Source organism: Cololabis saira, chromosome 17 (assembly GCF_033807715.1).
Source record: "Cololabis saira isolate AMF1-May2022 chromosome 17, fColSai1.1, whole genome shotgun sequence".
In the NCBI taxonomy this organism is placed as follows: Eukaryota; Metazoa; Chordata; class Actinopteri; order Beloniformes; family Belonidae; genus Cololabis; species Cololabis saira.
The window spans coordinates 10,201,426-10,218,346 of NC_084603.1; the positions used below are offsets into that span (position 1 = coordinate 10,201,426).

General features: G+C 41.3%; 1 protein-coding gene across 7 annotated transcripts in view; it reads right to left on the reverse strand.

Annotated features, from left to right (window-relative positions):
- The window catches only part of LOC133464030 (signal-induced proliferation-associated 1-like protein 2), a 106,593-nt gene that overhangs the window by 35,383 nt on the left and 54,289 nt on the right, over positions 1-16,921 (reverse strand). For all 7 annotated transcript variants that reach the window (XM_061745964.1, XM_061745959.1, XM_061745963.1 and 4 more), the window contains 4 exons: positions 15,931-16,034; positions 14,111-14,268; positions 12,931-13,507; positions 7,832-8,106 (listed from right to left, as the gene is read on the reverse strand). In XM_061745964.1, coding sequence (XP_061601948.1) covers positions 7,832-8,106; positions 12,931-13,507; positions 14,111-14,268; positions 15,931-16,034 — 1,114 coding nt within the window. The remainder of the gene's footprint in view (positions 1-7,831; positions 8,107-12,930; positions 13,508-14,110; positions 14,269-15,930; positions 16,035-16,921) is intronic.

Consider the following 16,921-nt stretch of genomic DNA (forward strand, 5'->3'; position numbering starts at 1 on the left):
GGTTTTCAGCAGTCAAATCAGAGGCCGTCTGTCTGAGAGCAAAAACAGAAAAGACTCTTGATCTTAAAACGGCCGGGTGTAATTCTAGACCTCAACTCAGGTGAAATGCTCGAGGGGGACCTGAAAGAGTGGTGCACGGACATCTGCAAACCTCAGTGAACTAAAGCAACACTGGCTGAAGTTCCATGACATCAATGTGGCAGATTAATAATGCAACATAAAAACACTTCAGGTTACTAAAGGCAGCGCTGCAAGCAGTTGTATATCTGCCATGCACCGCTTCTAACCTTGTGTTAACCTTTGTTAAACAGTGTTAAATACCTTATGAGATGCTGTAATATGTTATGTTTTGTTGTTCAACTGGGGTTGCATTTTTTTTTTCAAAAAAAGAAAAAAAAGACCAGATGTGTGGGTTTTTTTTAAATCATGCCTTGATAGAAGAAATGCAGAATTATATGAATTAGATATATAGCTCCTTAGATTCATTATAACTAACAAACAATCTAATAAATTATTAGTATTTTAATAAATTATTTGCATGTAATTACATATATTATGTTTTTGCACAATACATTGATTAATTGGTCATATTTTGTATATTTTGTCCCACCATGAAAGCAATCAACTGATCCCAGAAAGTTTAACCTGAAGCAGACCTCCAGATATGGTGTGATGCATACTTACAACAATAAATGTCAAACATACATGTTCGATTGTGCACACAGATGCCCTTTGGGCAGGTCAGATGTACTAAAAAGAAAACTGAAATCATTTAGGGCATATTAATAAGACGTGAAGATCTGTACCTGCCACTTCGCCAGCTAGGGGTCTCCCTCTATTCCCCCTGCATAGTAAGCTTTGCATCCATCCATCTCCATCGCATTTATGCTGAGAACACTGAAGATCTCTCCGAAGGACATGGCTTGTGATGCCATTTCATGCAACATTAATCTCTGGTCCTGGGCAGAGGCTTGGTGTGTGTGTTTGAAAGCACGGAGGGTGGAGGGGGGCTGCTAGGGTGACGGGTAGGGGTTAAACAGCCTGGGTGCTGTTCTAGCTTAGCTCAAAGTATCTCAAGCATGACCCTAATGATTACACTGTCCTCCCCCCCTCCCAGGTCCATTTTCCAGGATGCTCTGAAGGAAAGAAAGCTGTGTATACTTTGCTGTGGTCACACATGTACACACAGCGGGGACCGAACCGAGGAGGGATCGCTAGCTGATTGCAAAGACAGCGGCGAAGGGGACGAGTAATTCATCTCAGAAGGACCCTCTCATCAAACGAGGGCCTGGCGCGGTTGTTTACAGCTGACCTCCCACTGCAGCTGTGAATGTTGTAGGATGCAACTACAACAATCCTCCACCACCTCCTCTAACATGTCTCTCAGATTTGGTCAGCATCCTGCATAGGCTAGCTTCTCCTTCTCCTGCGGTCAAAAATATTTAGTGACTGCATGCATAGTGCATAAATAACTGGTCTGATAATGGAACCGTGAGAGCAATGAATGGCATTTTAGCACCAGATAATTAGAGGTGCCCACAAATGGTTAAAAAGGAAAGTACTTTGTTAGTCGGAGCTGCTGCTCGTGGACAGAGCGAGGTGATTTATTAGATAGACTCATTATCCCATTACTTTCATTGTGAAACCCAGGCTCCTTTCAATCACGTCCGCTCAGGATACTAACAAGATTGTTAAATTCTCAAGACTGATGGCCAATTGTCTTTAAACATGGCTACTAATCCACTCATTACCTTGATTAACTGTGTGTGTGTGGTCAAGCTCGGTTGCCACACATCATTAACTGCCGAAAAGGCTAAGCCTAGGTAACAAGTTGTCAACAGCAAAGGTCTCCGCCACTGTCTCTTGCTGTGCTTTTTGTACCAGAATAACCAAGAAGTGACGGGATGAATTTCTCCTACGAGCCTTATATTCTCCACGAGCACCAATACAACTTAGCTGGAAGCAGCAATATCATTTGTGCTGACTTGATGTGAGTGGAACATGCTTGTTTGCAGAGTCTGGAGGGGCGGGGAGGATTTCACTCTCAGTGTATATAAATCATGGACAAACAGTAGGAAATTGGTGTTTGGTCAACAGTTAAAACTGAGCTGGAGGCTATTGGTGGAGGAGATGGTGTTAGACGTAGCCAGCGAGCCATAGGGAAGATGAGGGAACAAGATAGTTCAAAGAAATAATGCTGTCTGTTGGCTCTCAAGTCCAACAAGACCTGGTGCTGGACAAAATTATGTTACAGTGGTCAACTTAAGCTTGTGGTAGGGCTGTTCGATTTTGCCCAAAAATAAAATCTCGATTTTTTTCTCTCAAAATCCGATTTTCGATTACGATTACGATTATTTTGTGAATTAACAAAAGGCAAAGAAATGATTTCAAATATGCTGTTTTTTTATTGAACATTTGCCCCATTGGGCTTTAAGTGCAAACTTTGCTCTTATTAAACCAAAAATGAATGAATAAAGTGCAAAACTCTGTAAAATAAGTTGAAAAAAAGTTGGAAAAAATATAATAAAATATAAATTTTATCTCTGAAAAAAAAATCAGCAAATCAGCACTTGCAAACATACAGTAAGTTATATTTCCAATTAAATAAAACAAGACATTTTCTAATTAAACTAAACTGGGTCTTTGCATGCTAAATAATAATGCAACCCATGAAGGAGGTAAAGGTGTGTAATGTCAGTCATTACATTTGCTATTCACATTTGCACGTTTTTTGCAAGGAACACGAGCCGGTCTACCGCATCTGGCTTGAGGGATGCCCGGTGGCATGTTACAACGCCCCCTCCTACACTAAAGAGCCTCTCCCATGGGGCACTTGTCGCAGGTATTGAGAGGTATTTCCATCAATCATTAATATGTGTGCAGACAAGGTTAAAAAAAAAAAAAAAAAAAACGATTTTACGATTTTCACGTTTTAACATCGTTCTAATTACATAATCGCGATTACGATTTAAAATCGATTAATCGAACAGCCCTAGCTTGTGGACATCCAAAACTTAAAACAACCTAATTATTCACCACTGCTTGAGATAATAGGAAAAGCCATCCACCCGTGTATTCCTCCCCTACACTCAAAACTGGACAGTTTCAAAATGAGCCTCGGTTAGCGAGGAAAGTTAGCAAATAGTTTTTCTGCCACCGGGTCTTTAGGAACTACAATAGATCAGTGTGACAGCAGGACCTTGGACCCCAGAGACCTGTCACTTCAGTGACAAGCCTGTGAGTGAGAGACGAGCTGATGCATTCCCACAGTCAGTGTCCATGTCACAGCAAAGAGTCACCGAGGTTGGGATCTTGACCAGCCAGCGCCAGACCACTGACAAAAGATTCATTAAATAAGGCGTGACACAAAAGATACAGAGTTGTCAAAGGGACAAAAGACTAACCCATGATTTCTTTTCTCCCCCCCAAAATTGTTATTCAGATAAGAGAAACCACTCTTGTGAAAGATGTGGGAGGATTAGGCCGAGGACTTTGTAATGCAGGTTTTATGGGTTTGGGTTTAGCTGCGTCGTCGTTAGCAGGGTGTTGGCATGGGAAGGGAGAAATCCGGCTTTACTTGAGTGCAGAAGAAAATCCACAATGACTAGTCTGATTACACTTCAAAAGAAAGGTCACAAGTGGACATTTAAAAGACGCAGGCGAGACTCATGGTCAGAATGGCTCTGGCGCAGGTTAGACACAAGTCAAATTCAAGTAATCCACCATTTCAATCAAATCGTTGTGATAAAAATCTAAAATGGTAAAAGAACAAAAACACGCTGGGAGTAAAAATCCTCTCTATATAGTTAATGATTTCCCCTTTTTTTGTTTTTTTTTTTATCAAATTTGTATTTATTTTTTTCCTTTTTCTGAAAAAACAACATGGTGCAAAAAAAAAAAAAAACACCAATACATAACAACAAAAAATGAATAGATAAATGTAATAACAAAAAAACAAACAAATACAAAACAAAAAAAAAAAAAAAAAAAGTAATGCCCATATTATTAAGTATAACAATGCAAAATTAACACATAAATTAAGAGCAAAAATAAATAAATAAATAAATAAATGAAAATAAAATCATAACCCCAGACATTACCCACCCACCCCCTGGATCCTAGCAGCTTTAAATCACATCAATGTGTTTATAATATAACTTTTAACATGGTATACTTAGTTTTCCTTTATCACACTAAGGACATAGAAATTATGTATAATGAATAGTTCTTTTTTTTTGTTGATGCTGTTTCCATATCTTGTAATACTACTTCATTTTAATCCACATTGCACTGATGTTTTTGTTTATCCTTAGGTCTCTGATGACCACATATCAAAACATACAGGCACTGCCATGTTCTGTGCATCACATTCCTCTTTAAAGAGCAAGATCCAACCCCCCATCTTTTTCATCTTTTTCTCATTAGTTTGATCCAGAGCCAACATGTTGAACTTGTTTAAAACTTTTGAGTGTGGCGATGGAAAAGCCTCTGGTATTGTGCTGAACTAAAACCACATCCTGCTCCAAGTGTAAATAAATACAGTCCAAGGTAAGGTTAATCTTTGACTCATATGTCCACTGGATGAGTGAGGCAAATTTTCCAGGCCATAAGTCGCTTTAGTCATCTCTCTTTCCAAAATATTACTTGACAGAATGTCATCAACAAGATGACAACATCAGTCTTCAATGAAAAGCGGAGGACTTCCTATATTACGGAGTGTAAACAATACTGTGAGAGTGTAGAGCAGTTAGGAGGAAGGACACTCCTACCCCCTATGTGTGCTTATAAAAACATGTTTCCCTGTCATGATAGCAGTGTGGAGCCGTGCTACTTTGTCTGGAGGTCACAAGACTCTTGTCCATTGTCCCCAAACCACCCCCGACCACCCCCCTCCAATTTCCCTAAGGCCTCAGGGGGCTAAACTGAATTCCTTTCCTTTGAGATAACAGCGTGGAAACTGGAGCACTCTTTGTCGACTGCAATACTTTAGCAACTCAAAGACAAAGCAACAAAAAGAGATGAGGGTACTCAAGATTCTTCACCTGACCCCTTATGATTTGTTGGAGTCTTAGGAGAAAATTCACAGGACCCAGGATGAACTGCTGCGGTACTCGTGATGGAAAATCTCCCAGCGGGCCTCATCATCAGCGATCAGTTTGTTTTTTATCAAATCTGCTAATTTGCTGCAGGAAATGCAATACATGGGTATCACATTACTTACTAACCACATAAACCATCATAGACTTGTGCTATGCAGAGCATATTTTGGGGTGCAATGTATTTCAGTCAAACCAAGTCAGAAGTCTACAACTGGCACCGCCAGCCTGTCATTTCTCCAGTCCTCCGTCCTGTAACCAGAGCCAGCAGACAGGCGTTTGCTAACACAGAACCTGTTCTGGACGAGGCTTGTTTTGCATGTTTTTGCTTTCCCTGAACTGCGATTAAAATTGCATCATCATGTGTCATCACTGATTGTGGGAGGAGGATTAGACGGTGATTCTGGCAGGGAGGTTGCTCTGTTACATTCACACACGGGCATGTTGACCCGCCATGTGGACGAGGAAATATGTTTCTTCTTTGTTGCCAGGCAAGAAAGCAAAGTTGACGCAGCGTTAAACATGTGCTTACAATGACCTAGTTTACATGCACTCAATAACCTTTTTAAAACCCAAATATTGGTAATAACCCAAATTTGCACGGCCATGTAAACACCAATAACCCCTTTGAATAACCCGAATTTGCTCATATTCGGGTAATAACCCGAATTAACCCCTGGGTTACTCCTTTTAAAACCCGAATATTCGGTCATGTAAACGCCTAACCGAATATTCTGATCAAACGGAACATGAATTTGTTTTCTGTGCATGCTCTGTTTGCAAGGAATCCTGGTCTTTTGAGTCCAGGAAGTTCTTATAAACACGGAGAAACGCAAGACCACGCCACACTTTTGGAGTGAGGAGGAGACTAATCATTTCATAAATGTAATGAAGGATATGAACATTTTGGCATTTGTAGACGGTAGAAAGTACCGGGATAGCGAGATTTACAAGAAGGTGAGGGAAAAGTTGCGCGAAGCAGCATTTGTTTTGAATTTGGATATAGGAAGAAGAAGCCGAAATGACGCTAATTGCGTCATCACATTCTCCGCGCGTCGCTGGTTTGATCCAGATATCCCGAATGATTAATTACCAAGTAAACAGGGATAACCCTGTTTGCTCATGCATGGAAACGTAATATTCCGAATGTTTCAGTAACCGGAATATTAGCAATAATTTTGACTGCATGTAAACGTAGTCACTGACATCTGCGTGTAACACACACGCACGCACGCACGCACGCACGCACGCACGCACGCACGCACGCACGCACGCACGCACGCACGCACGCACGCACGCACGCACGCACGCACGCACGCACGCACGCACGCACGCACACGCACAAATACACACCAATGGCCTGCTTCCATAAAACAGTAATGTACAGTTTTGCATGCATAGAAAGCTGCAAAATGTACCACAAAAACTGCCAGACCACAGTGGTTGTTGCAGGGTATCACAACCTATGGTATGGTACTCTTAAGGTGGAGCTGGCAACACAGCAGTCAGTTGATTGGTGGACAGAAGATCTTCCTTGTGACATGGAGATAAATACATGATGCTCCACTTCGTTCGTGTTTTCTCTCACAAAACTTTTTTTCCAAGAAGAAACCAAACAATGAGCTGGAAGCCCTTTTGTGACTGAATTAAGTTCTTCCTTGATTGTATTTACTGGATACGGTGTGTCACATGGGTACGATATTACTGTTATGTAGTTGAGGTAGCATTCAGCGAACACACCTGGCAGTGGAAACACGAGCTAAATCAGTGCTCACTATTCCCAACTGAACCATAAATACCTGAACTTGGCTGTACTGCTCAGAGGAAACGTTGTTTACTACATAATACATAATACATGATACCCTTTTTGCACCATGCTTTTGATTCCAATGATTAGCTAAGATGAGCTAAGACCATCATTAAGAGAAAACAGGCTTACATCATGCTATTGTTTCTGCTCAATGTGGAACCATTTTATTGTCCTTTTGCGTGACAACGTGGAACCAGCATTTTCTGGTACCAAAAAAAAAAGAGAAGAAAATCTCACCCTGAGGCAGAAGCAAAATAAAGATGCTGCAAATGTGAGTGTGAAAGAGTGGCAGATGCAATTTCACAGTGCTGTCTGTTTTTTCTCAGACAAAACAAGCAGATGTGCCTTACACAGACCTTTATCTCCTCTCATCACAAAATCATCTGAAATGTGTTTTTCTCCTTTTAGTACAAGAGGAATAGACTTGCAGGTGTGAGTCCTTAAAAAGGCACAAAACCCCCGTCCTAATGGCCAGATAGATACACATGGTTAGGAAAAAACTATCTGCAGAAAATGGCAATGAGAGCAGAGCTATTAATCAAAAAGGCTCATCTCATTATCATCAGTGAGAAATGCTGAGCGTCCATGTCTGTGACCGCACAGCTCTGCAGGAGCTTTCTCTCCAGAGAAATCAGAGACAACAACATGAACAAACAGTATGTACTGTAAGCATTTCTTTATGCTGATCGTCTTAAACATGAGAGCAAATGTCAAGTTTGTTACGAGCTGCATGGAAAAAATGACAAAAAGCAACTCTCTGGTATTGCTTTGAGGCTTTTGAGGAGCACCTGCTTCCGTCTCTCTGACTAATGTACCTTTTTAAAAACTGGAGAAAGGCTCTATATGTTTTGTAAGACACCTTTGTCTGAGGTGCTGTTGGCTAAAATGTTGGTGGTGAAGTAAAATGAGAGAAATGAGAGCTTACCTCCGAGGAGTGCCGTCTTCATGAGGCTGGATTATAACCACTTTGACAGTGACAGATGTGCGCAGAAGGTCAATCATCTGCTCGTGAGTTAGGGTGGCAACGGCCACCTTGCAGATCTCCACCAGTCGGCTGCCCTGCCTCAGTCCTGCCTTCCAGGCGAAGCCAAAGGGCTCCACATCTGCCACGATGCCCTCAAAATTGACGTGGAAACCGAGCTGGCCCAGGCTGTTCCGGCGTAAAGTCATTTCTGATGTCTCGCAACCTCTGGTGACAATCTGGAAACAGACGCAAAATGAATGCAGTCATCATCTGAAACAGAGGGGGATCAGTTTTCTTGAGAACTGAAATGATACTGAGACACAAAGATGGAAAACATCTGAGAATATTTAGCAGAAAACAAAGTGCAATACACATACACACTGACGGAGGGTGGGGGGGTAGATATGAGCAAACACACAAAAGAAAAACATGCACATGAGGGAAAAAAATGCAAATTAAACATCTGAAGCAGAACAAAACTTTTATCCTTTGGCAAAAGGACGTCTGAGTATGTTTATTTGGCAAGAAGAAATAACCTTTCTAAATTGCAGTTAATGGCTGTGGCCGGAGAGAGCAACAGAGCTGCTGAGTATCAGCAATAAAAGCCTGCATTACGCACAAACACACACCTGTCCCTCTGGACAGGAACTACAGTAACTCTGTGGATGCTACATGGGTACATGCTGTATGAATGAGAGTATAATTGGCCCCTGGGACATCAAAGTCTGAGTCTATTATCTGGAGTTGTTGTGCTCCAGAAGAGCTCTGGAGCACAACATTTATACAAAAGCACTTTATCTGCATCAACTGGCAGTTAATGAACGCATTTTGTTTTTCTACAGCTTGAAACAAAAAGCGTATTCCCTTCAGTCTCCTCCCAGCAGATCTGGAGACAGCGCGCAGGGACTTGACACTTCGCCCATGGACCTTTGGTGGGAAGGCTGGCTGAAAAGTGAAGTTACTTCCTGTGCAATTATGCCCTTGCATGTAAATTACATTGCCTGCTTTGCTCAGGGGTTTCCAGGCATTAACCTTTGCTTGAATGCAATTCAGGTTCAAACAGAGTTCATTAACCTACTTTCATCAGCAGGAATCTCTTGTTTAAAAGAAAAAAAAGACAAAAATCAATAACCATAGGAACAAGAGAGGAAAGATAATATGTACTGATGACATTTAAAGACCTACTCATTTATCGTGCAAGTGCATGGCAGGGCTGCATATATTCCTGCAAATACTTTTGCGGCAACTGGGATAAAACTTGCACTGCGTGCGATGATTAGTAATCGCCCATCAGATTAGTTGTGGTTCAGTTGTGGGTGAGTGGCTCCATTTGCGTTTGAGCAGCAGCTGCAGTGACACATTAACACACACTATAGATTTTCAACACTCCAGGCTCCCGCTATGGCAGAAATTCTACCTGCTGTGTGAGGAGACCCAACACAACCATGATGCACTGCCACGCAATACAGGAGTCCTCACAGCAAGATCGCAAAAAGTAAAAAAGAAAAAACAACAACACTTCATCAAGTTAATTTAGGAAAGTGACGTGATCCTCTCAACTTCTCTCTGCAGCAGAAACGTAAATGTTCTCCTCTAATCTCGTGAACCAGAAGAGGCATAAACTAAACAAGCATTCAGCATAAAACTTTGATGGAAATTTGCTCTGGTTTGCCTCTGGACGGCTGAAATTGATAGTCCTTGGGTTTGAGGACAAGCATGATCTAACGGGAGACATTTCTGGTCTTTACGGATGATAAGAACAGGAACATGAATCTGTGAGAAACTATGAGTGCCCTTTACATTCGGCATCTCACCAAACTATCTTAAATGGCAAAAAAGAAACAACAAAATTAAATAAAAAAAGCAACAGACTCAAATGTTTCGTCAAGTTGCTTTGCACTGATGCTCAGTGAGAAGTGTGATGGACGGAGCTCTGACCGTGATGACAGCATCTCAGAGCACTTCTCAGAGATATGACAAAACCTTGGCCTTGTACCAGTCCTTCAACAAAAACAACAACAATAATGGAACAGACGCATATCTATCTACACAGTTCAACCAAGGGTCGGCACTTCCCCCAGGGCTGTACATTTGTGTTTCTCATATTCATTAATGCCTAAATCTATGTCAGCAGCTTCTAATGTGATAAAGGATGCTTTTGTTTAATGGGGCAAGAGCAGCTCTGGCGAGACGTTAATGTCTGTAGTGTAGCAGATTAATACTGATTACTTGGTTCACAGATTGGCAGAAATGTAATCAACAAATATTATAAACTATTTGTCATGTTAATAGCTAAATATGCTGTTTTTCTCAGTTATGCGTGGTGGTAAAATTACTTTTGTTTTGTTTTTGGTCCGTGGATTAAGGACAATATTAAGTAATGTAGAGACATTAAAGAGGAGGTAATGTTTAATTGGATGGTTTATGGATTAGATAATGCAATCGTTAATTAATATATTTACTAATCTACCCATAGCTGTGAAGAATTTAGTATAAAAGGCAGACGGACAAACAAAACGGAGCAGGCCGCCCATTTTGTTCAGGAAACAAAACAAAGCAAACGCCAGCACATATGGTCCCCGCGCCAAGAAGACTTGTCTTATATGAGCTGAAAATGTGGCCACCCATCTCAGCAACACCCTGGAGAGCTGGACATCTCCACAAAGCTTTTAGTTGTGCTCTCACACTGGGCTCCTCTGTGCATTACAGTGGGCAATCTGTTCGCTCTGGTTCGCATTACATCACAAGTCCGGCAGCCTGTAAATCCTGCCAATGAAACATGATTCGAGTGAACCTCTGGGACATTTGCAGACACCTTTGGGACAAAGTCTGCACGTTCAGCACATGTGCCGACTGCTGCTGATCCATAGTATATTTATATATATTTTAAATTATGCATAGCTCCTACTTCTAAATATTTTGAACAGATGCAGGGGGAAGTGAATGTAAGAGATAAGCATAGCGAATGAAGAAGTGAAGTCCATTGGCTAATCACAAACGCTAATATATCCTGAAATGTCGTTATATGAAGCAGACACTGTATGGCATCTATGGCCTTTCAAAATGAATCATGGAAAATACTCCCACTGGTTTTTCTGGGGTTTTCTTTTCTTATATTATTCAAATTGCTAAAAAGAAAAAAGCATACGCTCTGAGCACATTTACTTCTGTATAGCACAGTTCATGGACTCTTTTGAGTTTGTGAGTTAGCTGCATATAATATGATAATAAAATTATCTCTGTGTACAGAATCAGATTGAGCAGGAAGCGGACTGTCACTCCCAGGATCCTGACAGGACCGCTGACTTTCTGGACGGAGTTTCGTGGAAATTTCAAAAGGCTTTTGAATAAGCTGCCAGAAAAAAAGACGATGAGAGAGTGCAAGGGCGCATGCAGGCAGCCACAAATAATCTTTTGAATTTTCAAAGTCAACCTCAATGTTATTTGAAGGAAACAAGAGCTTGTCTGATTAGAGGTTCGGTAAACTGGTCATGGATTACAGAATAGGAAAAACAAGCCAAAGCAGCAAGGCAAGGAGCGTTAACAAGAGATTTTCCAGGTTCTGTGCTGGGGAGCAGTGTAACCAGGAGTGGCAAAGATAGCCATGGGATAGCTGTTTCAAAAAAAGAGGAATGTTTTTGATAGAACTGAAGTAGTATGATGTCAAGCCTACTTTATTCTTAGTTTGTCAGACCCGAAAATGTTTCTGTTTCCCGTCCTCCCCATAAAACTGAAACTGTGTTGGTGTCCTGTTTAAACTGCCTACTCTACCTGCACCCAGATATATCCTCCAGAATAAACAATGGTCCAAAATCACATCCTCTCTAATCCTTCGTTCAACTAAATGAACTGTTCAGTGCAGAGAACGGCAGCGGCTTTAGTTTTTTTCTGATGAAAATGCAACAATATCTCATGATGGTGCATCCTCATCCACCTGTGAGCTTAATGCTTGAGTGGATGGGTGACTGGCTGCACATCTCTGCAGAGTGAAGAGCCAAAGCAAATTTGATCATGCTCTCTGGAGTCCAATTAATCTGTAAAACAACTTCACACTGAAAGACTATGTTGAGGACCGGGGGCGAATGACACAAACAGCCGAGGCTCCGTGTGGAGGCGCAGTGCGTGAGACTCGACCGGACAGATGTAGGTTAAGAAAGCAACAATCCTGCTGACCTAATGATGAAAATGAAACAACAATTCTGTGGTGTGTGGACAACCTACAATAGCAAGAACAATATTTGAAAGAATATGCAGAATTTTCTCCACAGAGGCCGCAATTATTCAGAAAAGAAACCACTTGAAGTAAAGGGAGCTATTTCCAAGAAGTGTGTGAAACACGGGTTTGCTGGGTCACTGCAGTTACAGTACGCAGCTCCGTCTTTTAAATGACACCAAATCCTATGTTTGTTTGTATTTATATTCCTCTTTGAAACCAACAACAGGGCTTTGGTGTTGCAACTGCATGGATAAAAATCCTTTAAAAAGGCCAAAATCCTTCACAGGTTCCACATATTTCTGAAAAATGTCCGGGCCTGAACTCTCGTATGTTGCCACCCATCGAATGTCTGGCTGCTGGCCAAGTGTCCGTCATGCCAAGCAGAGAGTCGCCATAAATACGTGTTCTTGACATTTCCAGAAGCAAACAAAGCCACAAGCTGAAAACAGCATGACCAAAAACACCAAGCTAAGACTGTAATAGGCACGTGAAAACATCCCTCGTAGTTGTTTGTTTGCTGACGCACAGGGTTGCATTTTACCGTATACATCAAAACTGTTATATGGATTTACATGTACCGGTACATGCAAATCAAATGAAATCTAAATTAAACGTTAAACAAAAATGAAAATCAGGCTCAGCCCCTAACAAAAGGATTTACTCGCTTTGTCAGACAGCTGCAGTGTTTTGAAGCTAAATAATCTGCTTCCTCTTCTCTGAAATTTCTGCATGCTGTGATTAGCGACTTACACTGCAGGCAAAGGATTAGTGTACAGTACAATCCAGGAGTCATTAAGACCTCCAAGATGACATAGATTAGTGGTGGAGACTTTAAAGGTCTTACCTCTAGTCTTTGCACCATCTCCCGGATGTCTTCGCCGCAGTTGTCGTGCGCCGACAGCATGATACACTCCCCACGCTCGTAGAAGATCTTAATGCTCATAATCCCTGAGGTCCATCCGATCACGTCGCGACACGAGCAGTTGAACACCACATTTTTTGAGTCCTCTTCAATGAGCACAATGAACTCATTAGATATGCCGAGCAAGCAGTCCACGTCCTTCGACTGACCGAAGTCCCGCGTGCAGACGCTCCAAGTGATGGCCCCCACACTCAACAGGTGCGCATCCTTCCTGGGTTTCACCTTCTCCTTCTTCTTGGCCCCAAGATTGATGAAGCTGAATTTGACAGCTGAGTCTATAGTCGCCGTGCTGACAAAGTTTTCCGCTAGGTCCTTCAGGTATTCCTGCCTCGTGCGAGTCGCCATGGCCCTGAACTTCTCAGACTTGTGAGCAGCGTTCTCGCCATTGATGACCTTGGCGAGCAGGAAGTCCCTGAAAACTGCTGACTTTGGGAAAGTTACAGACTTGGGGATAGGGGGGCCGAAGGGAGGAACATTCTTAGATCTGGATACAGCAACGCTGCAAAACAAGATCGGGATCAATATGTGAAATACAGCAACTGACAATTAAAGAGGGAGTGAATGACTATTAAACTGTTTGCACGATGAGCAACCATGTGAGTGCTGAAATGTATTGCTTTCAGGAAAATTGCTTCTGATGAGATGGAGGGGAAGCTCAGACTAATCTTGCTCTGTTTAACAAATGCTATGTTATTAGCAAGAGTGATCTTGACTTAAATGCTTGGGGATAGGGCTGTAAATCATAATTTCAAGGTGTCTCTGAAGATAATAACTGTATCATCCTCTAACGGAGCAGGAGGCTTTTGATTCCTGCACATTACCACGAAGTCACGACCGAAACCACAGAAAACAGAAATCCAGAAATCTCTAATTATTACTATTTTCAATGACGATCTTTCTGAAAGTTCATGTGGAGCCATTTGGGATCAAGACATTAGTGCGAAGCACATCAAAAGATGAACACATTCTCTTTAATTGTAAAGTATGTTATATCCCGGGGTTTGACTTTGTGTAGTACCACTTTCATTCACTCCTCTTTCTCTCTACCAGATGAAGTACAGCAGCTTGAGTGAGCCCCGAAGGTGAGGCTTGTTAAATTTACCTGTAGCACACGTTATCAGTGCAGGGGTTGTGGACTTTGACGATGACAAACACGTGCTGGAAATGAGAGCGGATGTTTTTCGGAGTGAAAGGGAGGGCCCCCGGCTCCTGGAATACTATGGTGACGATGTCATTGCCAATGTGCCTCTTCCTTAATAACTATACAAAGAAAGAGAACAAAAACACGGAAACATTGAACAAATGAAGGGTGAATGTGGTGATACTGTAAAACAGGAGGAAAATTACTGAGAATGACATTCACTGATCAAGATTACAAGTGGCATGAAATCATAAAGGTTTTTCTGAATGTCCCCAAGCGTAAAACTGAAACTGACTCAGCATTTTTACAACACCGTCTATCTCATCTTAAACATCAGGCCTGATAAGCTATTGTTTAATTTTATATCAAGTAAGGCCTGATTTATACACGGCTCTATTTTTCTTGCTTTAACATTTAATTCTTTATTTTTAAATGGAAGATATTTCCACCTCTTCACATGTCATGGTGCCACCTCAGTTGTTGCTGACAGAGATTGAAGACCAGCCTTATTGATCAAGCGTCTAGAAGTGCTTCCACTTAATGTGGACTCACTTCTGCACGTGCACACCGAGAAATTGTCTGTTTATATCCATCTTTTTGGAACGCTGTTTTTTTTGTTTTTTGTTTTTTGTTCTTGCTATTATTTCAATACAATGTATTTTCTTGGTGAGAACTTTGAATAAGCCCATTTAGGGCTTCCTTTCTCACCTGCACATATTTTCATGCTTTTATGTTCATTTAAACTTTTGTACCGTTTTTTTATGTTGTGCAAATAAACAAATCAAATCAAATCACCTATGGAGGTTCATTTTTAGCACACAAAGCTGAATCCTGCACGCAACCGACGCACGAAACCAGCCCAGCTGTTTGAGTACCTTTGCACAGTTTATATCCGACAGAATCACGTTTCATCATGTTTGGATACTGAAAAGCTACAACGATGAAAGGATTTTAAGGTGAAAGTGCTAACTAATTTGGGATCATTGAGTGAAGGGCACAAATTCTCCCAAAACCCAATTTATTTGACAGGTATTGTTGGATTGTGCTGATTATTAACTCCATTCTGCCTGGAATGAGGTTTCCAGTGAAAGTCCTAAAGTGTCCAAAACAAGCAGGATTAGAGGGGACAGAGGTGAATTGGATAGGATGAGGGATGAGTGGAGCCTGCTGGAAGATTAACACCAGGGATTAAGTTAAACTTTACCACTCCATGAAATACAACTGGAAGAGAAAAGAGAAAGACCACCTCATATCCCAAATACTTCACAGGGGTTTAAAAAAAAATGCACTTGATAGATTTATTTCCGCTGTATTTCACATTAAATTATACCTTCCTCCACTCAGAGACTTGCCATAAATACAGTGTATTCAAAGGTAATTTGTCTGCGGGATCATATCCTAGTGTGATACTGTGTGTTCAGGAAGTACTTCCAGCTTTATTGGACCATTATCCACCCATCATCCCCTACATCCACTTAATTCTACTTGTTCACGCAGAGACACACAGAGGCGCATCTTATACCACGCCAGGTCTCTAGGGATACATCGATTAAAATCCTTTAATGGAGCACTGTCACCATGGCAATGCTGATGCTTTTAACTGATGGATCATTACTGTGGTAAGATGAGTCTCTTGGGAAGACGAAGAGGAAGTCTGGATTGGAGATTTCGCAGAAGAAGCTGCTCTGGGACTTATTAGCCCCACTAAACACTCAACACACAGAAGACTAAACAAGGTGGTCTGCTGTCTGGGGTTGGACTCGGTTAAGTGCGCGGATTACCTGCTGGCGGTTGTTGGGCGTGTAGGGAAGCATGGTGGACACGTGAAACATCAGCTCGTAGTCCTTGTAGGTCGTGTACAGGGAGTGTGTGCCGGTGGAGTCGGCTGCACGAGAGGACAGGGAGAACAGGCCCAGTTGTTACGGTCTCAGGAGTTATTATAAATGTCAAATAATCTGATGGATTCATCAACAGAAGTCCAGACTGATGATGTATAGATTTAAAAAGAAATATACTACAGTCCCCCTCCCCCCAGAAAAAAGCAATATGAAACTTGGTCGAGCAGCTGTACGCAGCAGGATTAAATGTGTGTGGACTGGCAGTTCCTCGTAGGGCTGTTCGATTAATCGATTTTAAATCGTAATCGCGATTATGTAATTAGAACGATGTTAAAACGTGAAAATCGTAAAATCGATTTTTCACTTTTTTTTTATTTATTTATTTATTTTTTTACCTTGTCTGCACACATATTAATGATTGATGGAAATACCTCTCAATACCTGCGACAAGTGCCCCATCGGAGAGGCTCTTTAGTGTAGGAGGGGGCGTTGGAACATGCCACCGGGTAGACCGGCTCGTGTTCCTTGCAAAAAACTTGCAAATGTGAATAGCAAATGTAATGACTGACATTACACACCTCTACCTCCTTCATGGGTTGCATTATTATTTAGAATGCAAAGACCCAGTTTAGTTTAATTAGAAAATGTCTTGTTTTATTTAATTGGAAATATAACTTACTGTATGTTTGCAAGTGCTGATTTGCTGATTTTTTTTTTCAGAGATAAAACTTTATATTTTATTATATTTTTTTTAAACTTTTTCAACTTATTTTACAGAGTTTTGCACTTTATTCATTCATTTTTGGTTTAATAAGAGCAAAGTTTGCACTTAAAGCCCAATGTGGCAAATGTTCAATAAAAAAACAGCATATTTGAAATCATTTCTTTGCCTTTTGTCAATTCACAAAATAATCGTAATCGAAAATCGGATTTT